The sequence below is a fragment of the Rhineura floridana genome, chromosome 10 (assembly GCF_030035675.1).
Source record: "Rhineura floridana isolate rRhiFlo1 chromosome 10, rRhiFlo1.hap2, whole genome shotgun sequence".
Classification (NCBI taxonomy): domain Eukaryota; kingdom Metazoa; phylum Chordata; class Lepidosauria; order Squamata; family Rhineuridae; genus Rhineura; species Rhineura floridana.
In genome coordinates, this window is record NC_084489.1 from 67,190,757 (window position 1) to 67,207,927 (window position 17,171).

A 17,171-nucleotide genomic window follows, 5' to 3' on the forward strand; every position below is an offset into this window, starting at 1 on the left:
TAGATTTATACAATGGCATTATGATATGGCTGTTTTATTTTCAATACCTTTCCTAATTATCCCTAGCATGGAATTTGCTTTCTTCACAGCTGCCGCACACTGGGTTGCTCTCTTGATCGGTCACCGCCAGTTCAGACCCCATGAGCGTATATGTGAAATTAAGATTTTTTGCCCCAATAGGCATAATTTTACACTTGTTTATATTGAATTGCATTTACCATTTTCCTGCCCATTCACTCAGTTTGGAGAGGTCTTTTTGGAGCTTTTTGCAATCCCTTGCGGGCTTCTCCCAGGCACCTGGTTGGCCACTGGGAGAACAGGATGCTGGACTAGATGGGCCACTGGCCTGATCCAGCAGGCTCTTCTTATGTTCTTATATGTCTTTGACATGCAGGAATTCAGTATATGAACCTCTATATTTCATACCTTGAAATGTTGACCCTGCTGAATATGTGATTACTAGAAAAGACCTTTGTTGGAAGAGAGATAACTATTCCACCTGCATATGAGCACATCTCTGTAAGTGAAGTGTTTGTGGTCAGTAGGGTTGCCACCATTTTTCCCTGACAGAGGTGTAGTGTTTTTATCAGAGGCACAGTGGTAAATTCTGAAGTGCAGGTGCTCTTAATGACATGGCTGTTCAAAAATTATACAATAAATATGAACTGCTGACTCAGTGCAAGCATTATGTCTTCCATACCAAGCCAGCTTTTTCCTCATCCCCTCCTGCTTTGCTTAACATTCAATCTGATGAATGTTGGGCATTTTGATTGGTCATTCTAAAGGAATTTTGGATTTTTTTTTCATAATAAAAGTCAGGTCTACCCTTAGCTATGCATGCTAATATAACTTACCTCTTCCTAGACTTAGCTTATTTGGTGGGCTTCTCTCTGAGAAAAAAAAATTGGTATCCACACAAATAGCACCTCAGGAGAGGACATAATTGTCCCTAGTGTGAAATAAGTGACAGTGCTTTGACGCTGCTGCATAGGGTTGCCAGGTTCAGGGCCTGAGACTGATCCTGTATCTTTTGGAGAAGAGAAAGTCAGCCAAGTGCAGGTGTTCTTGCAACCCTGTAATGGGAAAAACCACAAGGTGGAATTATCCCTTCCCCCTGCACAACTTGTAAAGATACAGAAGACCTCTTGGTTGCCAGGCCTGGCTTGCAAGAGGTCTTCTGTATCTTTAAAAGTTATGCAGCAGGAAGGGAGAATTCCACCTTGTGGTTTTTCCCATTACAGGGTTGCAAGTACACCTGCACTTGGCTGACTTTCTCTTCTCCTAAAGATACAGGATCAGGATCAGACCCTGAGCCTGGCAACCCTACTGCTGCACAGCACCACTGGCCTTTACTAGCTGTATGACAAAGGAAAATTCATCAGATGACATTTTTCCTATCATTGTATCTTTATTCTGGGAAAAGCTGCCCTTGTTGAACTTCAGCTGTTAAAGGCAGAGAACATTGTGTCAGGAAAAAAAGATTGCAAGCCTAGCGGTTATCCAGAGACTCTGCAGGTACCCGGGGAAGGAACTGGCAATCCCACCCCATATATACGGTCTGCCTAGTAAACGTCACAAGACGTCACCCTAAGATTTGGAAACGACTCACCCTACAAGTGTGAGGACACCTTTACCTTTACCTTTTAATAGATCAATGTATGAGGGATTTGGTTTGAGGGATAGCTTCTAATGCTGACCTATATATGAAATAATTAGATGTACAGCCAGTGAAATTTCATAGCATAGGTTTTTTATTTTGGCGATACTGCTGTGGTGTTGATTTTGTGCTATCACTCAACCCTAGCCATCCCTAGCTGTGAGCAGACTAAGGCTGCAATCCAGTACATGGCTACTCAGAAGTAAGCTCCATTGGATTCAGTGGGACTTACTCCCAGGCAAGCATGTATTGAACTGCATCCTACAGCTGCAAGTCTAGTGTCGTTTAGTTAAAACTTAAGAAGTCAGACTTGAGTATAGGTTTTTATTGGTAAGATTTTTTTGTTAACTGCTTTAAGTGCCTGTTGGGCCTATAATATAGGATATAATTGTTCAAAACAAATAAAAAACTTTATTGACTTCAGTGGGAGATGGAGTAAATAGATAAAAACTTCAGGTAGTCCTACTGGTCTGTTAGAAAGACATCTACAGAAGTAGTAATAGCTTTATTAGTAAAAAGGACACAAAGATATGAGCAAAGAAATGAACTGGAAAGTTCAACATTCTTCATCAGGTTGGCTTGGTAAGCAGAGCAACTAAGGGGAAAAAGTGGAGAAAAGGTGAAAAAGACGTTGCTTGCTAGGATGTTGTCCAGGCACATCCTTCTTCCCTTCCCTCGTAACCGTCCAGCTTCATGAAGAGTTTTGATGAACTCCGAAGTTTGCTAATCTCCTTGGTGACCTTTTAGTTGATCTCCTAATAAACATGTTACCCTTGCCCTACTGTGTTACTTTTGAATTTTGTCTCTAGGAGGTGTAGTTTAGGAAGAGATTTCTTGCAGCCATAACTCGGGGAAAAGAGGGAGACGGTCCACCGCACGCGTGCCACCAACTGATCTGGCTCGCGTCTGCATTTGAAGAACTCGCGGTGCGTTTCAAAGCAAACGGCAGTTAACGACGCGGAGGGGGCGCTCGCGCGCACGCTCTGTCTCACTCTCCTTCCCACGATTCATTCCTCAGAAGAGCAACGAGACGCGAGGATCGCTGGCTGGCGGGAAGCAGGAACGAGGGAGCGCATTGGGGAGATGAGGCGCCTGGGTAGTTGAGCATCCCAAGAACATCCTTCCGAAACCAGGGAAACTAACCAGGGAGGGACGGCTCGGCCTTCCCCTAGGTGGGTCTCTAATAGTGAAGCGAAGAATAAGCACCCTATTTTCGTATGTTGGGGGCGCGTCGGAGAGCAGTGTAGGTCACGTTGATTCACGCCTTTTCCTGTGGGGGAACAAATGGATAGTAGCCTAACCCTTCAGGAAAACCTTCTCAGCTGCACTCTCCCCCGCCCCCTGGGGAAAAACACACACGCCTCCTTAATCTCTCATGGGCCATCGCATTTACCCATCGAAACTCCCATTGTTACGCTTTTATAAAAAAACTTGCAAGGAGCCCAAGGGCGTTCCAAGGTGCCTTCCTTTTCCCGCTGCCTGATCCCCCCAACCAACCCTGTGAGGTAGGTTAGACTGAGAACTTGTGTCTCATCCAACTTTATGGCTAAGTAGAAATCTGAACCTGGTTCTGCCTGCTAACCAAGTAATTAATTCATGTGAATAATTTGTGGCAACAACAACAACCCCACTGGCTCTTATTTGGGTTAAGGAGCTTCTATAGAAGGGGCCATTGTAAGCAGTCAGATCAGATTTGCTTATCTGTATCAGACCATCACAAAACAAAACATTAATAGTACGAAAGTAAGGTAAGGTAACATCAATAGAAATGAGATCAGGCACAAATAAAACTATGTATAACAGACTTAAAATGTCAACTTTTCCTGGCCAATCACAACATAACTCTTTAAGGATGTTTTTGTACTTTTAAACAAATATTAAAATGTTAAAATGAAATGAATATACACAAAACTGAATAAAATTTCATAAAACCTAAATGAATAAAAGCTTACAACAGACATAAAATTCTGAATATCTCTGACAAAACACAGGATTCTCAAGAATTTTCTCCTCTTATTTAGTTATTACAGGTAGAAAATGTGCAGACTTGATAATTGTATATTTATTTTGTCTACCTAGTAGATACAATGCCTTGCAAAAGTAATCAGACCCCTGACCAATGCTCTTATATTACTGAATTACAAATGATACATTGTAATTTCATTCTGTATGATATTTTGAAACACTGAAACTCAAAATCAATTATTGTAAGGTGACATTCGTTTTATGTTGGGAAATATTTGTAAGAAACATAAAAAATTGAAACATGTTGCTTGCATAAGTATTCACATACACACCCCACACACATTAATATTTGTTAGAGCCACCTTTGCTGCAATAACAACTTTAAGTCTTTTGGGATAGGTAAGGTATGTACCAGCTTTACACACAGCGTCAGAGGGATTTTGGCCCTTTCTTCCTGGCAGATTCACTCCAGGTCATTCAGGTTGGTTGGATGTTGCTTTTGTGGACTGCAGTTTTCAAAGAGGGCCATAGATGCTCAATGGGATTGAGATTAGGACTTTAACTAGGTCTCTGTAGGATATTCACCTTTTTGTTCTTGAGCGACTCCAGTGTTGCTTTGGCCTGGTGCTTGGGATCATTGTCCTGCTGAAAAGTGAATTTCCTCCCAAGCTTCAGTTATTTAGTGGACTGAAGCAGGTTCTTTTGCAGTATTTTCCTGCATTTTGCTCAATCCATTCTTCCTTCAATTTTAACAAGATGCCCAGTCCCTTTTAATGAGAAGCATTACCACAGCATGATACTGCCACCACCATAGTTCATTGTAGAGAATAGTGTGTCTTGAGGTATGGGCAGTGTTAGGTTTGTGCCGCACATAGCGCTTTGAGTTTTGGCCCAAAAGCTCTATCTTGGTCTCATCTGACCACAAAACCTTTTTCCGCATTGCAGCTGGGGCACTCTCATGCTTTCTGGAAAACTCCAGACGTGCTTTCAGGTGGCGGTTTTCTTTCTTTTTTTTTGAGTAATGGCTTCTTTCTTGCCACCCTCCCATACAAGCCAGTGTTATGCAAAACTCTTGATATGGTTGACTGGTGCACCATTACTCCACACCCAGCCACTGAACTCTGTAGCTCCTTCAAAGTGATTGTTGGCCTCTCTGTGGCTTCCCTCACAAGTCTTCTTGTTCAAGCACTGGGTGTTGAGGGATGGCCTTTTCTTGGCAGTGCCTAGGTGGTTTGATGCAGCTTCCACTTCCTGATTATTGATCCAGCTGTGCTCACTGGGATATCCAAACACTCGGATATTATTTTGTATCCTTTTCCTAATCTATGCATTTGTATTACATTTTCTCTCACTTCTGTAGAATGCTCTTTAGTCTTCATTTTCCTTCACATCCACAGCCTGACCACTGAGCCTTCAACAGTGAGGTTTTATCCTGACAATGTGACAGCAACTTTAATGGTTCACAGGTGGAGACTAATGGTAAGGTAATGGTGTCCTCGATAGGGCAATTTCTTTCATCTGTGTAAACTGGAAGTTTCCACAGCACAGAGATTGAACACTTATGCAAGCAACATGTTTCAGTTTTTTATGTTCCTTACAAACATTTCCCAGCATGAAACCAATGTCACCTTACAATAATTGATTTTGAGTTTCAGTGTTTCAAAATAAAATATACAGAATGAAATTTGAAATTACAATGTAATTTGTAATTCAGTAATATGAGAGTATTGGTCAGGGGTCTGATTACTTTTGCAAGGTACTGTAAATTACATACTTATGGTCAGGCCTCTCCCTAACATTTGTCCTATCCTCTTAATGCATTTCACAAAGGACAATATTTAAAAATATATGCACGAGATTGTCTCTGTTTTGGGGCGGGATTCAATCATATCTGGCAAATTCATGCTGCCCAATTATAGTTGATTTGGAGCTCTTAAGCAGTGAACCCACTTCACCAAAAGATTTGACTTCTTGTGATAAGGAAAGAGACAGGAAAATGCAGTGGAAAGTGTGCTATAACACATGCTTTAACTCAGGAGTTGCCAACCTTTTTGGACCAGAGAGTCATTTACAAATTTTGAGAGAGTGCTGGGCGCACAAGTCACAAAATGGTTGCCATGGGGGCGTGGCATAACACAAAATTATGACAGTAGTCACAGTGAAGCTTTTCCTATACTTCCATATTAGAAAAAGCTTGACTTGAATTTATACCTGCTATACAACTGTTAAAGGCACAAGAACCCTGTTTTTCCCCATACCAACTCTGAACCAAAGCCTAGGTTGCCTCCCTATACCAACTTACCTGGAAGTAAGCCTCTTAAACACAAAGAGACTTACTTCTGAGTAAACAGGTATACCATTTTAGGTATACCATTTTACTGTATGTTAACTACAGTGAATTCTTAATGAGTCCCTGGCCTTTAGCTCCTGCAAAGCAGGAGATAGGCCGAAGCTTGTTTGCAGAGTTTTCACATTTGCATTCTGGGGGGAAAGGGGATACTTTAACATTCACCCACCCATTTATTGTGTAGGAATATTTGCAGAAAATAATTTCTAGGTTCCACCTGATTACAGGTAAACTCAGCACAGAAAAGATGCATCCTCATTGCTAGGGAAAAAGGAAGGGAAAACTATGGCGATTCCAAGATCTAGAGGGGAAAAAAGACAGAAGCAGGAAAAAGGCACTAAAAAGAAGGGGAAAACAGCAGCTCTTTAAGACCCCAAGGATTCTTTTTGCCTGGTGTCCAAACAACTCACTTATCAGTCACAGCTCTTTCATTCATTGGCTGACAGGCAGGAGCAGACAGGCTGTTTTATCTCACATGTTTAGAAGGATACCTGTACCTTTTACTACATAACGCTCTTTCTAGGATTGTAGAGACATACTTTTTTAAAAATTGAAAACTTGGTTTCTGAGCTATCTAGGGAGGTGCTAATGAAGAAGGCCTTGACACTGGTGGGTGACTGGTGGGTGACCCTGGTTTAATACAACATTGACTACTCTCTCTGCAAACAAATTGGAGTAAACACTCATTAAATAGCCAACATTATCTAATCACCCTGCATACAAATCGGGATAAATAAGCAGGTTGCCAGGAAGTGATCAAGAATAGGTATGTTCAGAATGTGACATATTTCTGAATCTTCCTTTTAAAACACCTGAGGGCATCACATTTAACCTTTAGTAAAAGCAATCCTGTTTCTGAGTTTCTGCAAATCGTTAAAACAGCAAGGTAGTACAAGAGGAATGTGAGGTAAATTCTTAAATAATGGTGCTATTTTAGAAACGGATACACTTGCTCTGTCTATCTGAAGGGATACATGAATGCCGGATTATCAGTATAATAGCTGAGCAGAAATGCTATTAGCCTTATGGAATGCCATAAATATCAGGACCTGCCTTTGTGATACCTCAGTATATCCAGAATGTGTTGTATTTCTTTAGTGTATGTTTTGACAGAGAGAGAATGTAATGGGTTGCCTGATTCAGTAAGGGAAAGGCTCCTGAGCTTTTAAAAAATTGCACTGAAAGTAATATGTCAGCAGAGAATCTTGCATCATAGTTTTGTTGCAGTGAGAAAATGTGCTCCTGCCCAAATCTCCTGTTATACAGTTATTAAAATCACAAAACCCTGGGCTGAGTTGAACCTTTTAATCTTCCCTTTGGCAGTAAAGAAAGGAATTTATTGAAAGCGGGTTCATCTCTTGTGCCCATGAGTTCACTGAATTTGTTTTCAGTACCAGGTATCCACTTTGTATTGATCATATGGCAGTAACAGCGTGCCTCTGGGCATGTGACAAGTGAGTTTCCTTCATTACTGAGTAATTCAAGAAGTAACCCAACATGTAGCATTAGGGGGTAGGGATTTGAGGTCACATAGCAATGCTCCTAGGCTGTTAGATGGGGACAATTGGTTGGAGTCCTATAACCTCTCTTTGTTAGCCAGGAAATATATATTAGCAAGACAGAGGTGCTGTTAGCTTTGGTGGTTCCTGAGTTCAAATAATTGGTCAGTTGCCTGCTTTGGATGGGGTTGTACTTCCTCTGAAAGAGCAGGTCCATAGTCTGGGAGTGCTCCTGGATCCATCTTTGTTGGTGATCTCAGTGACTAGGAGCACCTTTTACCAGCTGCAGATAAGATAGCTGTGGCCATTTCTGGACTGGAATAGCCTGACCACTGTTGTGTATGCACTGGTAACCTCCAGGTTAACGTCATGCAGTCTATGTGGGGCTGCCCTTGAGGTTGTTCTGGAAACTGTAGCTGGTGCAAAATGTGGTGGCGAGACTGCTCACTGGAGCAGCATGTCATCCCACTGATGAATTAACTGCACTGGCTACCTATTAGCTACTGGGCTAAGTACAAGCTGCTGGTTTTGATGTACAACACCCTATACAGCTTGGGACCAGGATACCTGAAAGACCACCTTACCCCTTATATACCCAGTTAATCACTGTGCTCTGCAGGTGAGGGCCTCCTGCAGATACCATCAGGAGGTCCACTCCGCACAACATAGGAAACGGACCTTTAGTATAGTGGCACCTACGCTTTGGCATTTCCTCCCTTTAAATATTAGACGGGGCCATCTCTGATATATTTTCGGTGCCTGCTGAAGACCTTCCTCTTTCAACAAGCCTTTTAAGTTGAGACCTTATCCCAGTCTGCTTTTTAAGATGTTTTTAAAGCTATTTTTAAAAGCTGTTTTCAAAGATTTTTTGTTTTAATGTGTTTGATATATTTTAAAGCTTGTTTTTATGATGTTTTAGAGTGTTTGCTGCCCTGGGCTCCTACTGGGAGGAAGGGCGGGATATATATATATATATATATATATATATATATATTAACCACTCCTATTCTTGTAGGGTCTTAAAATAACTTTTGCTTAGTCCTGTTAATGAGGATAGTGTTGGCCTAAATTGCTGGCTTCCTATCAATAGGTGGAACATTTTATATATATATATAAACGTAATTGTGATTAACCAAACAGAGGTTTTTATTATATTAACAAAACATTTCAGCTTCCGCCTTCATCAGCTGCCAACATACAAATGCTGTTACCAAGGTGGCAGTTATAGAGCTTTGAGGATGGAATCCTCAGAGGGGCTTCATTTGCAGAAGCTAAGTAGTGGTGGTACTGTCCTCCAGGTTCAGGCCATGTGGTGCCAATGTGTCCAGAGAGTAAATCCAAAAGTTCTCCCTTTTGGTCAATGCTGCTGGATCTGCTGGCATCTCTATCGCTGTAATGGAAAAGTCCAACAGGCTGTGACCGTCGATGTTAAAATGCTTTGCAACTGGTTGCTCCACTTTTTTTGTCAAAATTGCCGACTTGTGGTTCCTGAAGTGCGTGCATAGGTTGGTTGTGGTCTTTCCTACGTATTGGATATGACATCCTGGTCTTTTGCACTCGATGATGTAAACTATATTGCAGGACCTGCAGGTGATGTTCTGTTTGATGTAATATGTCCTGCCTGTCCTAGTGCTTGTAAAAGTGGCTGTCTCCCTGAGGTACACACTGGTGATACAGCGTTTGGAGTGACAAGGATGAGACCCTGGATTGGTGATAGGTGGCTTAAGCACAGCTCTCACCAACAGTCTGCGCAAATTAGGAGGTTGGCAAAATGCTATAACAGGAGGCCTGCTGATGGCTCTGGTAAGATGTTCAGAGTTTGCCAGCAATGGGTAGCTCTCCTTGATTGTTCGGTGATAGGAGATGCTGGATGGAAGTCTACCACAAATGGATTACAATTGTTATTATTGTTATTATTATATAATTATTTCATTATTATTATCTTAGTTTGCTTTCTTATTTCTAATTTTTAAACAGCTGCTTTTACTAAAGCTGAGGAAAAAAGCTGGGTGCCTGTATCTTTTCCTCATTGGGGATAAAAATAAATCAGAGGGTTCAGTGGAAAATGGTGCAAGGACACAAGGGCTAAAGAGTCTCTCTTCTCCTGTGCTAGTTTTATAGCCTCAGCATGTGTGTATATCTGCGGAAAAAATAATACCACTGGCCCTGTCACGGGCTCCTTCATTGATCAGATCCTTCCAACCAGTTTAAATGACCTCATCATTCTGTCATGGGCCTTAAGGAGAACCTTTGGCAAGTGGGAGGATGAAGAGTGGGATACAGATATTGGGGAGGGGATTGCCAACACAGAGGGAAAGGTCTTCAGAAGCATCTGGGCTTGCTAGTAGAATTGCTGAGAAAAGCCCATAACCCCTCCTTCTTTCTCCTGAACCATCTAATGATGAATCTGTCTGGGCACCCAGCCCAGATTTAGCTGTGGAAGAGAGCAAAGTGAAAGCAGGCAGTCTGAGCCACTTTCGCCAAGGTCAAGCAGATGAGATAAGCAATGACTTCAGAAGATGCTTTCAGCTTCCAGAAAGGGCTTTTCCCTTACAGCAAAAGCAAGAAAGACCTAGAATTAACCAGTTCCTGCCCCTCTCTGATACAAAAGCTTTAGTGATGCTTGTTTAGCTCCGTTGTGGCAACATCTTGCTGTCATCTTCATGCCTTGTTCCTGAGATAAGCTTAGACTATTTGGTAACCTGAAAGATGTTCCTATATTCTGATTCCTGTCTAGAGTGTGATGCTGTGTTCCTGTATTGATTTCCTGAATAAAGCTTCATGCAGAAAAATCTAGTCTTCTAATCCTGAGTCTGTTTCTTTGGTTGGGAGCCAGGACACATCCATTTTTTTCTGCATGTCTCAATTCCTCATCACAATCCTTGTCTGCCAAATCCATATTGCTGGTGGACAGGTAAATGTCAAATTACACACTCCACTCTGTTCTGCTGCACTGAATGTCTACTGTTTCGAGACCAGGTGGGTCAAGGGTGTGATGAATTCTGCAGTGCATGAAGGAGTAGTGCTTGTTACCTTTAAGGAGATGGTGGTGGGTCCACTCCTGAAAAAAACACATGCTAGATCCAGAGTTTGAGAACTCTGGTCTCCTGCTGGAGGAAGGGCGGGATATAAATCAAATAAATTAACTAACTAACTAACTTCTGCCCAATTGCTAATGCCCCCTTTTTGGGAAAGGTGTTTGAGAGGGTAGTGGTTCAGCTGCAGGTACTTTTGGGTGATACTGACTTTCTAGATCCTTTTTGTTTTAGGCTTAGGCCCGGTTTTGGAATTGTACCATTAATTCCATGTTTCCTCCTTGTAGCTTCTGCCTCTGTAATTAGTTATTTCCTGTTCACTCATGGACCCATGACATTCATTAATTGGCCATTAACCACTCCTATTCTTGTAGGGTCTTAAAATAACTTTTGCTTAGTCCTGTTAATGAGGATAGTGTTGGCCTAAATTGCTGGCTTCCTATCAATAGGTGGAACATTTTTTTAAAGATGTTATTTGATATGAATGCAATTGTAATTTTTTAAAAAAAATTAGCCAACAATTTAACTAGCTCCCACTTTGCAGGACATAGGAATTGAGTTTTAAAAGCCAATTAAGGAATGCCACAGATTTATAATTGAACAGAAAGGAATGAATTATAAGGCAGAAGCTCCAAGGAAAAAGTTTCAAATTATATTTCCAGCAGCCCTGGAAATCCTCAGTAATGCTCACAAGAAAAATACAATATTTTGAAAATTAAAATGTGCTATTTTGATAGTTTATTTTTAGGTTTTAATAATATGGACTAATAGTTATTTTGTTGTCTGTTCCTAAAAAGATAACAGAATAAGAACAATGAAGCCAGCAAAAAAAGTTAAAGACCCACAGTTCGACTCCTTACTTGGTGAAAAGAAGAGAGGAAAACTGAAGTATGAACCTGAGCCAATGGTTTTATTGCCTTCAGTTCCACCAGAATCTGTTGCACAGTACTCTTTAGCCCTTCCATCAACAAATAAAGATAGAATGCTAGATGAAATGGACACGCTTAGGAATATCACTGAACATCTAAATCAGGTATGATAGTCGTTGAATTGTTTCCATCTTCATTCAGTTTTGAGTTCATTATGCCCAAATGATTTGCCTCCTAAATTCTTCTGTCTAAATGTTTCCCTTAACTGAGCAATTAAAATGGCAATAATTAACAGGATTCCTTATTAATAAGACAGACAGAATCAAGTACCTAGGAGTTCAAATCTCCCAAAAGCTAAGCAGCTCATTAAAAAATAATCTAACCCTGGTTATAAACCAAATCATATGCATCCAAAAAAACATGGTCCAATATGCTGGAATAGCTATAATAAAAATGATGGTCTTACCTAAAATCCCTTTCTTCTTCGGAACTGACCCCATCATAATGAAATGACAGATCATAATCATTGCTTTCATCTACAGAATGCTGCCCTGGGCTCCTACTGGAAGGGCGGGATATAAATCAAATAATAAATAAATAAATAAATAGATAAAATAATACAGAAAAGAAACCCTTGAATTTAAGGGTGTAGTTTCTGCTTTTATTTTTAATTATTTTTTGTAAATAATTGTTAACATTTTGCCATATTCAATTTGCAAATACATTTTGGAGTTACTCTACTCCAATAATACAAACTAAAAATAAACAATAGAAATAAAACATTGAAAGCGATTACACATAAATTCACTGACAAAGTACGTTACATATGCAGTATTAAGATAGTTGTGTGTATATTAACTCTTTAAGACTCTGTAAGACAGGAGAGCGTTCATATCTAAATATCTGGCAAGTTAAACTTTTTTTTCTTTTCTGTTTCATGGCACTTAAACCTCTGCTGAAGACCTCCTTGGATATCGAATATAAATTACTTATATGAGCCACAATCTAGAATATGGGAGGAAGACAGCCATGTTCATGGTTGCTTGTATATTCAATATAATGAAACCAAGTGTTTGCAAATTTATCTCTTGTGCCTTGACTTCTCACTATTTCAGCCTTAGTTTTCCCAACAAGGCTCTTTGTCAAAAATTTTAATACTAGAATTCTAGACTGTCAATTTTAAAACCTTTCCACTAGTTGGCTATAGTAGTTCTACCAACCACTAAAAGATGAACTAATACTTTTTTGTGATACAGATCTTTATCTCTTTCCAAAAACAAACTCTTTGAGTTTCTGTCAGAAATATGTAACATTGCAGATGGTCTTGGGAGTATGGGGAAAAGATCTAGCTTTTGAGATACCTAAATCATTCTGGAATGCTCTGTGGTTGAAGAAACCACTGAAGTTCCTATCTGCTCTTGAAAAGAAAAATACACTTAAAATTGACAACAGATTATTCTAAACTCCACTTAGAATTCACTATATATGCAAAGACATATCACCACAGTGTTGCAGAGGCTGTCTGGAACCTTACCTCCATATGTAAAGGAAGTGTAAGGATGCTATTGCATATTTGACACAGATGTTATGCAGTGGGGAGCCTCCAACCTGCATACCTAATTTGGTCTGCCAGGCCTCCCCATTTAGCCCATGAGGCCATTTTGGTCAAGCCACATCCACCTGCTCTACACTGAAGTCATCTATGATATCAGATATGGGACTGTTAATATCATAGCTGGGCCAAAAGGGTTTGTAGGTACCATTTATTGGCAGTGCTTGCAAAGCCCTGTGCATAGCGCCCCTTGCACCTCTTTGCAAGCCCAATGATTCACTGATTGCTGGTGTTTGCAGAGAGCTGTGTATTATCAGCTGATAGTTGGTGCTTTAAAGTGCTGTGTTGGGTTGCCTGCATGATCAAATGTTTGGTGCTAGCAGCGAACCCTGTGCAACTCTGCGCTGGATGTCCTGCAAGCACTGGTGACGAGCTGATCACTCTGTGTTTGTAGAGAGCCCTGTGCAGTGTTTTGAAGCCCCTCCCCATCAGCTGATAATCAGGGCTTCAAACCACTGCATGGGGCTCCTTGGAAGAGCTGACAATCAGCTTATTGGTATCTCGGTATCTAGCTCCAGCTCCAATACCAGGAGTTCCTCAATACGGAAAATTTTGGTACTGAGCAGAGAATGCCTCTGTACCTAACAGCCTTAGTACCTTGAGTCTATTGGTGTGGATAGGCTTGATACCCAACTGTATCTTCAGCATCGTGTTGTCTGTACTGATAGTGTTGCCATTCAGCTTAAGCTTTGGTAACTACTGCATTCTCAGCAGTAACAGAGTACTCAGTGCTAACCCCGGTCCAGTTGAAACTTAGAGTCCTCTGTACTTTATGGATTTGATATTTAGCTTTTTGTTGTTGTTAGTACTGATGGCTTCATAGTATTGCTTTGAAAGGTCCTTGATAGCCTTGGTATCCAGCCAATGCCCAGTGTCTTATGCTTGTTGCACAGGCAGTCCCAGCCAAAGCTCTAGTACTCAGTAGTCTCTGTAGTGGCAGCCTTGACAATCCTTGCTTTGTGGCAAATATGTTTGGGGTGCACTCAACATAAAAATGGTGTTATATGAGTACACATTATTTTTGTGTGTGGATAGTCTTAGTTCCTAATCTGAGTCCAAGTACTAAGCACATTGTGTGGACTCATTATTACAGATATGCTGTAGTCTTTCACCAGTTCTGGATAAGAGTGCGTCCACGTGGACAGTTTTGGCATCTGAGCCAGTACCTGACATTCATAGTATGGATGCTTTAGCATCAGCTTCTCCACCCGGATGCCCTCCAGATGTTTTGAACTACAACTCACGTTATCTCTGACAGTTGCCCCTGCTGGGTGGGACTAATGGAAATCATCGTTCAAAACATCTGGAGGATACCATGTTGAGGAAGGCTACTTTAATACTATTGGGGGGGGGAAGGTGCATTTCTGCAGCCCGCAGAGGATCGATCCTGTTGGGTGCTGCTTCTCAAGAGCCTTCCCTGTGGGTGAGAAGCAGCACCCACAGGACTGAACATGCTTTTGGTTGGAAGGGGAGATGCTGTGAACACACTAGTCATCTACAGCAAAGTGTTTCCACTAACCACACCTGGAGGGGGAATGGGTTGATCTACCGATCAGTTGTGAAATCTCTTTGAAGCTGAATTAAAAAAACACATACACTCAAGCTGATCCCACCAGGTTTTACAGTAAAAAATGGTGGGTTTGACTAGTGTCGTGTGCCCTTGCTTTCAGAAGAGAGAGGTGAAGATGCACCGAAATCAGCAAAACAGTGAGCATGTATCTACTCAGAGTGTCTCCTTCCCCCTTCATGGCTAAGAGCTGGGAGGGGAGTTGACCCTGCTGCGGAAGGCTCATGAGAAGCAGCACCATACAGCCCACAGGATTGAATCCTCCACTCCCTGACCTAGGCAAACCTGACCTGGGCCAATCCAGAGCTGTTTTGATCAGCCTGATTTGGCTTGGGATTTGGACTTTGGCTGAATCTGGTGCACAGCCCTAGTATTTATCTTTTCTCTGCCATGCTCTCAGTTCTGAAAGCTATGTAACTTGTTGAAGATAAATGAATAAAAGTTAATAAAACTAAAAAAAAAGGAAAAAAGGGTTGGGCTTCTTGCATGGATTGATCATCAGGTAAGACTTGATGACTTTTGGCACCAGGATTCTAATATAATAGTAGGAGGTATGACTAGTGAGAGATTAAAAAAATAGTTTGGAACTTTCTGCAGATTGTGCAGACAATGGAAGATGTATATGAAAATGAAGATGAAACCAAAGGAGGAGGACGAGGAGAAGAGGAAGGAGAACCCATACCACCGGTATGTTTAATGAGTCATTTTATTATACTCCAAAGAGTTACTAAGTTAGGCCTCATGTTACCATGATTTATGCTTGTGGTGGACGTTTATATTAATGTGCAGTATAATATAGCTCATACGAAATAGCTGCTGGACAGATAACTGCTTATTGTCACGGATGCAGAAGTGCATTTTTGTCCTAAGGTAAGGTGGAGGGGGTGGCAAATAATCTTGCTCCATTGTTGTTGTTATGTGCCTTCAAGTCTTGCCCCACTAAGTTAATAATGAGGCAGGGACTTGGGGTGGCAATTTGCCACTCCCCATGCCTGCCACTTGAGACACTTGTCTCATTCTGCCTCATTATTGCATTGGCCCTTTTAAAAGGGAATTAGACAAACTCATGGAGAATAAGCCATCGGTAGCTTTTAGTCATGAAGGTTGTTTACTATCCCTAGTATTGGAAGACAGTATGCTTCTGAATATCAGTTGCTGTGAGAATTACAAGTGGTGAGAGTGCTCTTGTGCTTGTGTCCTGCTTGTGGGCTTCCCATAGACATCTGGTTGGCTACTGTGAGAACAGGGTGTTGGAGGAGACAGGGCCTTGGTCTGATGCAGCAGGGCTTTTTCTTATGTTCATAATAGTTTAGAAATACAGAGTAAAGTAGAGGGAAAGCCCCACTTCTTATTTATTTAACATATTCCTACCCCACCCTTCAAATATTTCAGAGGATGGGCTACAATGTAAAGATTAAAAAAATAAAACATTTTAAAAATAGTCTAAGAACAGGAAGATCTGTAAGAGAGTGGCATAAAATGCATCAGCAGAGGGAAAAAATACCCTGTAAAAAATAAGACAAGTTTTCTGGATGGTGTGAGAGAGGCTTCCAGTACACTCATGGGTTTATCTCCCCTTTCCCTGGGATAGGTAGGACATGTGACCAAGTAAATAAAAGGCAGTTCCTCCAGCTCTGCCAGTTCCTTTGCCTACCTTGCTAGGGATCACTTCTTTTCTTTTTTCTTGTGTATTGTTCTCTTGATGTGTCTTTCCTCTTCTTCTCTCCAGCACCTTAAAAAACAAACCAGCCTTTGTAGTTTCCTTCTTCCTTATCCATATTGTTACTGCCTGGCCCAGCTCGCTTTGCTCTCTCCCACCCAGGCTTGCTTTGCTCTCATCCACTTAGCCCCCCTTCTCTTTCCCACTCTCCTCTGGTCTACTGAGTCCACCTTTCTCTTTGCCATCTGGTTTGGCCACTTGTTTGTCTTGTTTAATTCCTCCTTTGCTCTTCATACAGCTTTGGCAAGCACCAGGAAAAGGTGCCTAAGCAAAGAACTTGGGCTACTTCAGTCATGGATAGGAGGGAGGAGGCATCCTGCTTGTTCCTGAACAGTTTGTCCTGTTCTGATTGTAGGAGGTCAGCAGCCACTTTGGGATACCACAAAAGATTTCCATGCTTTTGGCTAGGAGGCAGTGGAAGGGAAGTGGACTGCCTTCAAGTCGATTGTGACTTATGGCAACCCTATGAATAGGGTTTTTCATGGTAAGTGGTATTCAGAGGCGGTTTACCATTGCCTTCCTCTGAGGCTGAGAGGCAATGACTGGCCCAAGGTCACCCAATGAGCTTCATGGCTGTGTGGGGATTCGAACTCTGGTATCCCAGGTCATAGTCCAACACCTTAACCACTACACCACACTGGCAGTAGGCAATATGTTTTGCTGGTAGATTCTGAGAAGAAGAATAGCTCAGTGCCATTCTGGTCAGAGGAGTTAACTGCAGTTCATTCCTCTAGCCACTGGAGGGCCACTGGCAGGGGTCAGCATATTTCAGCTGAAGATAATTATCCTTTCTGCCCCAGGATTTTTAAGGCTTCCATTCCCCCTCCCAGGAGGTGGGATCACCAAACCGTCAAGTACACTAGGTGCCAAGATATTCTTCATCAGCTAAAGGAAGCTCTT

General features: G+C 41.5%; 1 protein-coding gene across 1 annotated transcript in view; it reads left to right on the forward strand.

Annotated features, from left to right (window-relative positions):
- The first annotated feature begins 2,515 nt into the window (after window positions 1-2,515).
- Window positions 2,516-17,171, forward strand: part of CCDC7 (coiled-coil domain containing 7) — a 430,640-nt gene continuing 415,984 nt past the window's right edge. Inside the window, exons 1-3 of the mRNA XM_061586654.1 lie at window positions 2,516-3,162; window positions 11,301-11,536; window positions 15,149-15,238. Coding sequence (XP_061442638.1) covers window positions 11,318-11,536; window positions 15,149-15,238 — 309 coding nt within the window. The 5' untranslated portion in view covers window positions 2,516-3,162; window positions 11,301-11,317. The remainder of the gene's footprint in view (window positions 3,163-11,300; window positions 11,537-15,148; window positions 15,239-17,171) is intronic.